The following is a 12,848-nucleotide window of genomic DNA, read 5'->3' on the forward strand; positions in this document are numbered from 1 at the left end:
CTGAATGATATTCGTAAGAACACCATAATATTCTGCAACATCTTCTACTGGGTTCTTATCCTTCGCGCTAGCCCGGAATGTAGTTGGACACTCTGTGCAAACACCACTATTTTGGTTCCTCTTATTCTCCTGATAGTCTTTTGTAATGAAGAGGAAACCATTGACACAATACTTTTTATATGCCATGGCACAGCTCACTGGTCCCGCCACTATATTTTTGAAAGAATCTTCCTCCATGTCTTCAAACTCAGGCTGTCTTCTCAACCAAGGAATGAACTCATCATCCATGGACACCCTATATTGGCCTGCCTTCCTTCCTCCCCTGCATTAACCTCCACGGGCTTCCAAATCTGCAGTGTACTCCCTGAATAGGATATTACGTTTATAAATATATGTATTAGTTAAAGCAATAGTCTATTTAAGTATATAGAAGTTATAATTTCAACTTTTAAAATTTAGAAATACATACGTGTACCACCAATCATATCTTGGATGGCTTTTCAAGTTACCCAATTAAGTGCTTGCTCATATTCAACACCTACCAAATGATAAGTATGACCCAAACCAACTGGGCCGACTTCATCAGCCCCATCAAATTCACTATCAAACACATCTGATGGTATTACTTCTTCACCACTAGACTTTCGCTCAAGCTTCTGGAGAAGACTATTCCCCCATTTGTAACCAGTGCAATAGTTCATGGTTTCCTCTTTCAAGTATCGCTCCGCGATACAACCTTCAGGACGTGCCTTGTTTGTAGACCTTCATCATCCTTCACAAAATTAAGAATTTTATAACAGAATAACTTAACAGAAACCAACCATGAAGCTAAGTAAACAATCTTATTAGTTAGAATTACCTCTCAAACAAATACATCCAACGATAGAATACTGGTCCACACATACGAGCCTCATACGCTAAGTGAATAGGTAGATGCATCATTATTACAAATACCGATGGAGGACAAATTTTTTCAAGCTCACATAAAGTCCTGACCATACCCCTCTCAAGTGCATGTAAAGTGTCAACATCAAGTCTCCTAGAACATAACGCACGAAAAAATGTGCAAATACTCAAGATCACATGTCGGACTTCCTTCCTATCTCGATATGCATGTTGGATTAGCATTGGAAGCAAATGTTGCATCAAAATGTGATAATCATGAGACTTCATTCCACTCAAATCCTTCGCACCGCCTTGGACAATATTCTTCCAGTTACCACTAAACCCAACAAGTACTTTGAGATCTCTTAAGCTCGCAAGGAACAACTTTTTCTCCTCCGCTCGAAGCCAAAACACCCCAGGCTTCATAACCTTCTTGCCATTTTGATCACTCAACCAATACTTCCTTTTAATCCCAAGAAGTTGCAAATCTTTGCGTGCATTGGCGTTATCTTTTGTTTTTCCTTTTGTGTTCAACATCATAGCAATCAGGAGTTCACAAACATTTTTTTCAATGTGCATAACGTCCAAGTTGTGACGGATAAGAAGCTCTGCCCAATATGGAAGCCTAAATAATATCGACTGTTTGAAAAAGCATGTCCCATCCCCGTTGTCCTCTTTTTGTTTTCTACCGCCCTTCCCTTTTTTTTCCTTTTTCCATTCCCCCTTTCCTTCTCTTTGCCCTTACCCCATTGCATTTTCAGATTCTGTGTCATTTGTTCAACTTGCAGTCCGGTCAATCTCAAAGGCTGTTCTCTAAGCTCTTCAGTCTTGTTAAAGGTGCTTGGTCTAGTGTCCATCCTACTAGCATCCGAGGAGGGCAAGAATCGTCTACTATCCATGTAAGCAAATTTCTGGCCATGTTGGAGTCTCAATGAAGAGGTATTTGGGCCACAAACGGGACAAGCATATTTGCCATGGGTTCTACAACCAGATATGTTACCTAACGCAGGAAAGTCATGGATAGTCCATAACAAAACTGCACGCATATTGAACATCTTGCCTATGTTTGCATCCTTCACAGTCACCCCGGTATTCCACAAAGATTGTAATTCACGAACTAGAGGCTGTAAATATATGTCGATATCCTTTCCTGGCTGTCGTGGCCCTTCGATGAGTAAAGAGAGCATGGTAAATTTGGGTTTCATGCAAAGCCACGGAGGAAGGTTATAGGCAACACACATTACAGGCCAAGAGCTGTATAATGTGCCACAAGTTCCAAAAGGATTGAAACCATCTGTGGCTAGTCCTAATCGAACATTACGAGCTTCAGCTGAAAAGTCCTTATACTTCCGATCAATTAATTTCCAATTAGATGAGTCAACTGGATGCCCCATCTCTCCACCTTTCAATCGATTTTTCGAGTGCCAACACATCTCCTTTGCCACCCATGGTACACTATACAACCTCTTTAACCTCTCCGTAATTGGAAAGTATCGAAGTATCTTTGCTGGAATCCTAATATGTTTCTTCCTTTGTTCGATATCAGCATATTTGTACCTCGACGCTCCACACGTGGTACAAGTATCCCTCCAATCATCATCTCTCCAAAATAGCATGCAATCATTCGGGCAAGCATCAATTTTCTCATATTTTAGGCCCAACTCTTTTATTAATTTTTCTGCCCTATAAGTATTCTCCGGAGTCTTGTTGTCACGTGGAAAAGCCACACGAAGTAATTCGAGGAGTCCCGTAAAACTCTTGTCTGTCCACCCATGTGTAACCTTTAACCGAAACAACTTGACGACAAATTTCAAAACTGTAAAGTCCTCACAATCAGATATAAAGGGACTCAAAGCCTCCACGAAAATTATCGGACTCAATTGTGTCGTCGCTCTTCCTCAACTATAGGATCTTCCTCAACTATTCCTCGAGCACCATCTGTTGAACATTGTTCAATAACAGCATCCAAGTTATCACCGTCAAGTTCTTCTACGACAGTACTGAATGCAACATTCTCCTCAAAAAAGCGGAAGTCCCCTCCCACCTCAAAATTAGTGGAATTTGACCTTCCACCCCTTTCAAATGCCACACTTGGTGGTTGACTTGTTTCTCCATGCATTCTCCAAAATGTATACTGTTTGTAGAAGCCTTTTTGGTAACAATGCAATGTGACCACCTCATGGGTTAGTGCTCGACCCCTATTTCTACAGTTATCACATGGACATGGGATCACATCCTAGTGGTGACAGTTATCCCTTGCAAATTGGACAAATTGATTAACACCATGAATAAAACGATCGTCCTCTTTTGGTAGATCAATCCAACTTTTATCTATCACCCCAAACCCCTCCATACTGTAGTTCTTGCAATATGAATAAATCAAAAATAGTTAGAACTGAAAATACAATGGCAGGTAAACCATACACATAATAGACCACCACATAAGTAAATAACGAACTCCACGCTGGGAGAGACTAAAATAGCACAAGTACTACATCCAACAATCAATCTAACCTAGTTGCACCCATAAATTCAAATAAATTGGAAGCACACAAAAAAATGGATCGATTGAGGCATGCATACGAAAAAACAAACTACATTCTCACTTAAAAAAATAAATTGAAACTAGATAAAGAACAGTAACAACAAAGATGATATCATATGCAACCAAGTAGGATGTTATCTAGAAGAAATATAATTATACCGCCCACATTAGCAGCGTATTTGAGTTAACCCAGTAGCAGTGTATTCAATATCTTAACTTGTATTCAATATAACACAAAGTTATACCTAAAAAACTCAAACGACCAACACAAACCCATTTTAACTTAGAATCAGGACTAACATATAACAATAACACAACCCCATTTGGTGATATAATCAGTACTAACATTATCTATAACCAAGAGAAGTAAAACAAAACAAATTTCAACTTTTCTAGAAAATACCCATTTCAAGTTAACACCAAACCAGAGATGGGAGAAAAACTCACCTTGATGTAAATGAAAAAAAACAATAATCCGGACCTGTTCACAACAAATATCATAAACCATGAGTGATATTATTTCATTTAAACTAAATTTTAACAAAACAAACCTTACAAACACTACATTTTCATCGAAATTGATAAACACTAAGGCTGTGTTTGGTTCAACGAATTTTGATTCTCAAAGAAAGAGAAAATCCATAAACAAATTTGCCAGAATCCATTTTTGAGGAATGTGTTTTCTAGTTGTTTGGTTCACAATTTTAAAAACTGGTCAACTGGATCAAACCCCACCTAAAACCTGATAACTCTATACACGAGTGATTTTCTAGTTCCTCTCAATGACGATGAAATAACTTCAGCAAATCTCGGCCGAACGACAAAAGGAAAGCAACTTCTCTTGTTTTAAAAAAGATGTTGTTTTCCTCAATAGTGACCCTGAATGGAAAATGTTTTCTCTGTTTATCATTTTCCATGGTCTACCAAACACCTAATAGAGTTTAGAATCCAGGAAAACATTTTCTTTTCTCTCATTTTCCGTGAACCAAACGCAGCCTAACTCTTAGAAAACAAGAATTGTGAGAGGGGATAGAGAGACATGAGGGGAAAGACGAAGAGCAATTACCTAGTGATTAAAGATGAAGTTTTTTTCGAAAAAATAGTGAATTAGAGATGTTCGAAGTGAGATTAGCAAAATAAGAAGGAAAAAACAGATAAAGGGTTACCTGAGAGAGAGGAGGGTGGCGTGTCTGCGTCACTGCCGTGAGAGAGGAGATGGAAGAAAACCGAGAAAACAGTATTTGTTTGTGTATTCTCGAAAAAAAGAAACCCTTCAATAAACGAAGAGTATTTGTGGCGGTTTACATTTGAGACCAAATTTTTGGGCCGGTTCATTATAGAAACAGACCGTGGCCAAAAAACAAATTAAACTCAAACCGCACAGAACTTTGGCCACACCTGTCAAAAGTTTTAGCCACGGCTAAAGCCCGTGGTTATTATGCAACAGCTGATGACCGTGGCTAAACCTAATCTGTACCTGTGGCCAAAAGTCATTTTTCTTGTAGTGCCTGAATCTCTTGTTATGCAAGAGTCGTGGGAGTTAGCTATTTGCTTGGTTTTATATACCTTACGTAAGTATTAGAAACAGAACAAGGAAAAGAAAAGGAAAATCAATCTCGCATTAAAACTCTCTTATTTCTCAATTCACCAAGGGGTAGGATTTAAGGTGTGGATACAAAAGATTCATTCTAGTAATAATCCTACTCAAGAGACAAGGCTAGTAACAACTCTTAAGGTTATCATTCTTTATATTCGGGTTTCTTCCGCTGGACGACTAAGGTATGTTCATAACTCGAATAGCATGTTAATATATTATTAAGATTGGTATCAAAGCTGTTTATGTTTGTTGATTCGCCATTGTAATATGCATTGATAAAAATCAAGTTTTGTTAGATTTTTCTTAAAATCTATTAATAAACAATCGGTTGATTTTTTATCTCTATATGTCATGAGTTTTTAAAAAATAATTAGTATGGTTTGTTACTGTGAGTAAGAGGAACGTTCTCCCAAAATTTCATGGAAAACCGTTGAGTAGATTGAGAGAAAACTCAAATCAAAGTTTTTGATAAAATCTGTTTTTTTTTGTTTTTTTTCATAACTTTGGCCTGGTTTTTTTTTATCGATTTATAGATTTTATTAATGCTTGAAGTTTGCATGTTAGTAATCCATGTAGTGAGGTCTTCATAGCAGTATAAAGTATGTTTCATTTGGATCTATAATGAGAAAGATACACGTCTCTAAACATGCCTGCCTCGCCATACTTTTCTGCATGTTTACTGAAGAAGATGACCGAGTTAGCTCACGAGTTAACTCGGTCAGAACTGTTTTGAATCAATTTAAGAAGTTGAGTTGACTCAGTTCCTAGTTCTTGTTTAGCGACTCTTTTTCCGCACCTGGACCAACCTGGTCACTGAACCCGGTTCGATCCGGTTAAGTGTGAACCATTTATTTTGTTTGGTCCGGTTTAGGCCTTGTTTGAAAACTGATTGACCTGAAATTTTGTACCCAAAGGTTTTTGACCCTTCTAAATCTGTTGGAATCATCGGTTGATCGAAATTCCAGGTATAAATTTCTGTAATAGTATACTTTAGATGAACCGGTATAATATTTATGAGCCGGTTTAGGCCTTTGGAGAGGGCCAAATGATCTGGTTTTTTGTATACAAGGGTTTTTGACCCTTCTTAATCCATTGGGATAGATCCCATGTCATGATTCCGAGCATTACATATAGTTACCGTAGAACCATATGATTATTTATGCCATAAAATGTTAAATATTATGCAAATTGATATTTTAATGGAGCTTATATATTTTATTGGGAATAGCCTCTAAAATATCAATGGAGGTCCATATGAGACTAGTAATCATTTCTTTGTTTTGCTTGGCATATTTTTTTTATCGTATTAAGTGGAATATTATTAGTAGAGGTTTTGTTCCTCCTAATAAGGAATTTGTTCAAAAATCAATTAGAAGATATACTCTTTATTTACATTGTTTGGAGATGATTATGAGCTTAGCAAGTTTTCAATCCCAATATGTAGAATAAGATAATATTTTTTGGATTGGATTTTTTGGAATAAATTTAAAGAATGTGTATAGACTAATATTATATCCACCATTGCATATATGTAGAAAATGGATACAGAAAACTTAGTTGCTGACATATGTCAATCCTTGCGTAATCTGAATGTAGTGATGGCCACCAAGACCGTAGTTGCAGACCTTAACCATGGAACTAAACTTTATGGGACAAACTATGATATATGGCATAGGAAAATTCAATACCTCTTGAATGAGCAAGAACTCCAAGAACACTTAACCATTTCAATGGCCCAACCTAAAATTGGGAGAATAGCCCAAAATTGTCGCGACCTTGAGACTTATCAAGCATGGACCAAAACGGATCATCGTGCGTGCTACATTATGTTGAGCAGCATGCATGATGATCTGATTGGAGAATATGAGACATCCTCCACTGCTAAAGATATGTGGGATCAACTGAAATTTGCTTTCGGTGGAACATCTACTACTAGACTTAGAAGTCTAGTTTTAAAGTTTGAGATGCTCAGGAAATATCCCAAGACAACCATGCCTGAACACCTAAGGGTGTTATCAAGCATGGTTCGCGAGTTAAAGGCCATTGGAAATGTCCTTACTGATGAGCAGCAAGTCCAAGCTGTGATAAGATCTCTCCCTGATTCTTGGATGCATATAAAGCAAATCATGATTCACAATGAGAGTATTAAGATTTTTTTTTGATATTTCTCGACATTGTGAGCTTGAGGCAGAGCGCCAGGATGCGAACCGTAATGCTTCTGCCTTAATCGCATTTGGTGAGCGCAAGACAAATGGGTCTAAGCGCAAGGGTAATAACAAACCCAAGAAGCAAGGAGGAGCTAATAAGTTAGCTCCTAAGGCAGGCATAGCCAAGTGCCACAGAGGCAAGCGTGGTGGAAAGAAACAAATTGATATGACCAAGGTGAAATGCTACAACTGTAAGCAGATGGGACACTTTGCTCGTGATTGCACTGAGCTGAAGCAGATATCCATTTCCCCTGACTCTCATTACATAAGTGTATGTACACATGTTTTAGTTGCTCATTCTCTCCCTGAATGGATTGTAGATACAGGAGCAACCGGGCATGTAGCTCGAGAGTGAGTAAGGTTTGGAGATTATCGTCGAATTATAGCAAACACCCAGAGGCTTTATATGGGAAATGGCACTAGTGAAGATGCATTAGGAATTGGTACATACCAACTCTCATTACACACTGGGCGCGTACTTCTTCTACATGATGTGCTTTATGTTCCTGGAATTCAGCATAATTTGCTTTCTATTTTAGCACTTATTTATTTTGGATATTCTTTTGATTTTAAGGCTGATAAGTTGGATATTAAGTTGGATGATATTGTTTATGGACATGTATTTCTTATGAATAATTTCTTTAAAGTTGAATTGAATGATTATGTTTCTTCATTATCTTACATGGCTAGTGCAAGTAGAAATATTGATTCTGTTACTTGGCATGCTAGACTAGGTCATATAGGACAAGATAGGATGACCATATTAGTTAGAGAAGGCCTATTGGGCCCACTCGCTAAGGTTGACCTACCTATATGTGAACCATGTTTAGCTGGTAAAACATGTAGAAAGCCTTGTGGAAAAGTAGTAAGAGCTACTCAGCCGCTTGAGCTAATCCACTTAGATATTTGTGGGCCTATGAATGTTAAGGCATGTCATGGCGCCTCTTATTTTCTCACTCTTATAGATGATTACTCACGATATGGTTACGTCTATCTGATAGCTTACCGCTATGAAGCTTTGAATTGTTTTAAACGCTTTATAGCAGAGGTTGAGACACAAAAAGAGAAGAGCTTAAAAACTCTTTGAACTGACCGAGGACGTGAATACTTATTTGATCAGTTCAAGAAACTATATGAGAAAAAGGGGATACACAGACAATTAACTATTCCTTATACTCCACAACAAAATGGTGTAGTGGAGAGAAGAAATAGAACTCTTTTAGATATGGTTAGATCAATGATGGCACAAAGTAATCTCCCTATATCATTTTTGGGGGATGCACTTTTGATTACTGCCTACATACTTAACCGAGTGCCTTCTCAGTCAATTCCTTCAACACCTTATGAACTTTGGAAAGGCGAAAATCCCTGTTTGGAGCATTTGCGCCCATGGGGTTCAGCAGGTTTTGTTCACAACATCTCTCATAAGTATGGGAAACTAGGCCCTAGAGCTAGAAAGTGTATCTTTGTAAGGTATTCTAATTGCTCAAAAGGTTATGTTATGTATGGTGAACATCTTGATGGAGGAATGACAAAAATAGAGTCTCGCGATATAGATTTCAATTAGAATGATTTTCCTAGCAAAAGTAACACAAAGAAAGATCTTGACCTCTATGAGATAGAGGAGTATGAAGACATCCTACCATCTTCAAGCGAGGGTGGGGAATTAATTTCTCATCCTGTAATCGCTGAAGATAGTGGGAGTGGTTTTCAACCTAGTGGGAGTGTACCACTAGATCCTCCACAATATCCTCAAGTGCGTAGGAGTAACGTGGAAATATTCGCCGTCATCATTTCGAGATTGAAGGGGATATTTTTATGTGTACTCCATTAGATGAGGAAGAACCTACTTCTTTCAAAGAAGCAATTTCTTCTTCTGCTAGAGACAAGTGGATGGCTGCTATGCAAGATGAGATGAGCTTAATGGGGAAAAACGAGGTCTGAGAGTTAGTTAATTTTCCACCTGGGTGTAAAACTGTTGAAAATAAATGGATTTTTAAAGTTAAACGTAAGGCAAATGGTTCAATTGACAAGCATAAAGCACGCCTTGTGGCAAAAGCCTATACCCAACAACATGGTATAGACTATGAAGAGACATTCTCCCCTGTGGTGAGATTCGCTTCAATTCGCCTCATTCTAGCTATTATCGCACAACAAATTTTAGAACTTTTTCAAATGGATATCTACAAGGGACTGCTAATTTTGTCCTAAGTTACCACGGTGGAGACTTGAAACTAAAAGGTTACACCGATGCAGACTGGGCTGGTGATAAAGATAAGCGCAAGTCCACTTCGGGTTATGCTTTTGTGCTCGGAGGTGGAATTATTACTTGGTGTAGCCAGAAGAAAAAATGTGTTGTTTTGTCTACAATGGAGTCAGAGTATGTTGCTTCCTCAACTACAGTCCTAGAAGCTGTTTGGCTAAGGAAATTCTTGATACACTTAGATATCACAGCTCATGCAGAGGATGCAGTATTACTTTATAGTGATAGTACTACATCTCTGGCATTTGCAAAGGGTCCTAAGTATCATGGGAAGGCCAAACACATAGAGACTCGTTTTCACTACATTCGAGATAAGGTTGCAATAGGAGAAGTAGTCTTGAAACATATCTCCACGCTTAACATGTTGATCCCATGACTAAACCTATTGCACGAGATGCGTTTAAATCTCAGGTTAGGAGTATGGAACTTCGTAGGATTTGATATGTTTGGACATCTTTTATGTAATTGACATTGTTTTTTATATATTTCATTAATTTAGATTTTTTGGAATATTCTTTTAATTACACATTCTTGATTTGTTTTTGTCACCGGGCTTGAATCGACATACTCACATGGGTGATTCACCTTGGTGCTTGGAGAGCGAGCAAGATGAGACATCTATATTCTTAGCGCTAGAAGAGCGAAAAGAACATATATTTTTTTAAATTCTTGAATGTCGCCTTAGTTGAACTAAGATGAAACCTTATAAGACAAAGGTCGAACATAAAATTTATCCACAATTTTATGTAGCCTGTAGTTAAGCCGAATGTCACACCCCGAATTTCGACAGAATTCGGAAAAACATTATTTGTTCCCGACTCTTCGATCTCCGAGGTGTGACGCACTCTCAACTCCCAAAAACCCATAAACAGTTTAAATATGCGGATAATAAAAACCAATAAAAATTTTAACTTAAACAAAAGTCTTCTTCATGACAAAGATTCACAAATAAGATTAGGTTACAACTCTCCTTTCAATAACTCTTTAATAAAATTTACAAATGAAAAATACAAAAACATTGTCTAGACTGAAATTCTATATCACCTCAAGGGAAAACAAAACAAATCCTGAGATGCAACGCTAACGCAAACCACAAGCAGCAACCACTCTTCTTCAACACTAAACCTGTCAAAACTTATCAACTATGTTCATTGAATGAACACACCCGATAAGCAAACATGCAAATCGGGTCAGCATTATAAAAATGCTGGTGTGAGTAGCTCTAAAAACAACATATACTTATACAAATATATACATAATCCATACGGCAGTTAGTTCCTCCACCGAGGCGCCTTAACTTTCAACGACTAATATAACACACTCAAGTACAATAATTAAGGCAGGTAGTTCCTCCACTGAGGCGCCTTAACTTCCCACTAACCACACAACAAACTATACGCATAATAAATAAGGCATGTAGTTCCTCCATCGAGGCGCCTTAGGTTCAACTAAACAAATAACCAACATATTACCATAATTAGATTATTTCAGGCGTTCTTTGCGTGTCCCTAAAATCACGTCGTATCTATGTCTTACCTAGTTTCCCTAGCTACCACAATCGCTACCCAACGCCGAACATGTACATCCACATGCCTCCCCACATAATGAACCACTCCGTGTAACCACCACCACGGCGGGATGCGCGACACCGTAAATCCTCACACGGAAGCAATTATGTAAATCGCCCACTATTCGGCATAAAATATTGCGCATCATCGTTCTATTTTGCGAACGGAATAATCAAGCCACTATTCGAATTTCGCCCGAGGGGGCCATTCAGCTTTTACCAAACGCCAAGAGGGCCAATCACATTACTTACGCCGAAGGCCATTCAGATTAACTGAACGCCCGGAAGGGTCCCCAAGGCCATTCAGATTAACTGAAACGCCGGAAGGGCCAATCACATGAGTTGTGGTAGTTAGGTTCTAGGATTTTTAGTTCGTAATTTATTCAAGTGTCATACATTAATGACTTATAATAAATCCACTATATCACGTCGCGGGTCAATTGCCTTATTGCACTAAGCCACAATATATAGAAATATCTCAATATATCTCATAACCATTTTCATACTTTCCGCGTGCCAATATTTTATTGCACTACACCACACTCCCCGGGCAAATATTCACCAATACTATGCTACCTCATAGTAGCATCTCACATATATAATAATGGAGCGTTTATATAAATTTCTCTAAGATATTACATTAATATATATATCCCAACATATGATATCATGTCATAATGCTTCAACGTATCGCATACATTTTTATTATAACGTATTAGGAATATAATGTCTCCTAACATCTCAATATCGTCACGTGTCAAAAATACACAATATCAATGTCAAATCTTCCTTAGATAATGACAACCAAATTTATACAAGCTTCCACAGCATTTTATTACTATATGTGTCCATATAATATACAACATAAAACGTAACACAATTAGACAGTCCACAGTCCACAATCAAAGCCCAATATATATATGCTTTACATACTACTCATGTCAAATCTAAATTAGATAATGACCAACCAAGTTATATAATATCGACAATATTTTATTACTATATTTGTCCATACAAATCAAATAGGTGAAAAACTGGAAAAGTCAACATTTCATAGTCAACGGTCAAATGTCAAAGTCAACATGTCATGGTCAAAGTCAAAGTCAACCGTCAATGGTCAAAGGTCAACATGTCCTGGTCAAAGTCAAACTGTCGTTTCCGTGTTCGACAGGTTCAGGGTCATAGCCATGGTTCATGGCTAAGGGCAAAGGTGCATGGCTCATGGCTAAGGTAATGGTTCGGACCCAACTGGCCAAACCCAAACCTTAGAACCCGAAAGTTTAAAAGTTGAAAGACCCATGTAGATCTATTTTAAGTCCAATGGATGGCCCCAATCAATATTAGAACCGGCCCAAAATAGGTTAAGTGGTTCGGTCCAAAATTGAACTCTGAAACCGACCACTAAAACTAAAACTGAAATTTCGGCCCAACCACCATTGAAATTTCGGCCTAGCCACTAAAAGAAATCGGCCCAAGACAAAACACTTAAACATTTCGGCCCAACAACTTAAAATCGAATCTGGGCCCAAACAAAACCAAAAGGTTTTGGCCCAAGGCCCAAAGCCCAAATCGGCTTGGTACTGTTCATCTTCTTCCCTAGCTACCACCACCAGCAGCCACCAAAATTTTCCGGCCACCCACTCCCATTTTGACAAGTCGGTTGGACTCACAAACAAAAACCCTCTAACATTAATTAACGCCAAAGCCTCAATTCTTGAATTTACATCTCGACCAAAACTAGATCTGAAATTTCTTGCCGCCATTAATGGCTGGCCTCAAGCTTC

At 38.1% G+C, this 12,848-nt stretch overlaps 1 protein-coding gene and 1 pseudogene across 1 annotated transcript; one reads left to right on the forward strand and one right to left on the reverse strand.

Moving 5' to 3' along the window:
- Nucleotides 1-327: 327 nt before the first annotated feature.
- Nucleotides 328-3,004, reverse strand: LOC147523793 (uncharacterized). Its single transcript, XM_086572389.1, has 6 exons — nt 2,821-3,004; nt 1,631-2,701; nt 1,169-1,406; nt 860-1,039; nt 510-762; nt 328-414 (listed from the first exon to the last, which is right to left on the reverse strand). Exons 1-6 carry the CDS (start codon nt 3,002-3,004, stop codon nt 328-330), a joined length of 2,013 nt encoding a protein of 670 aa, XP_086428515.1.
- A 3,621-nt stretch (nt 3,005-6,625) lies between these two features.
- LOC147523794 (uncharacterized) lies at nt 6,626-7,589 on the forward strand (annotated as a pseudogene).
- The last annotated feature ends 5,259 nt before the right edge of the window (nt 7,590-12,848 follow it).

This window comes from Coptis chinensis, chromosome 1 (genome assembly GCF_015680905.1).
Source record: "Coptis chinensis isolate HL-2020 chromosome 1, ASM1568090v1, whole genome shotgun sequence".
Classification (NCBI taxonomy): Eukaryota; Viridiplantae; Streptophyta; class Magnoliopsida; order Ranunculales; family Ranunculaceae; genus Coptis; species Coptis chinensis.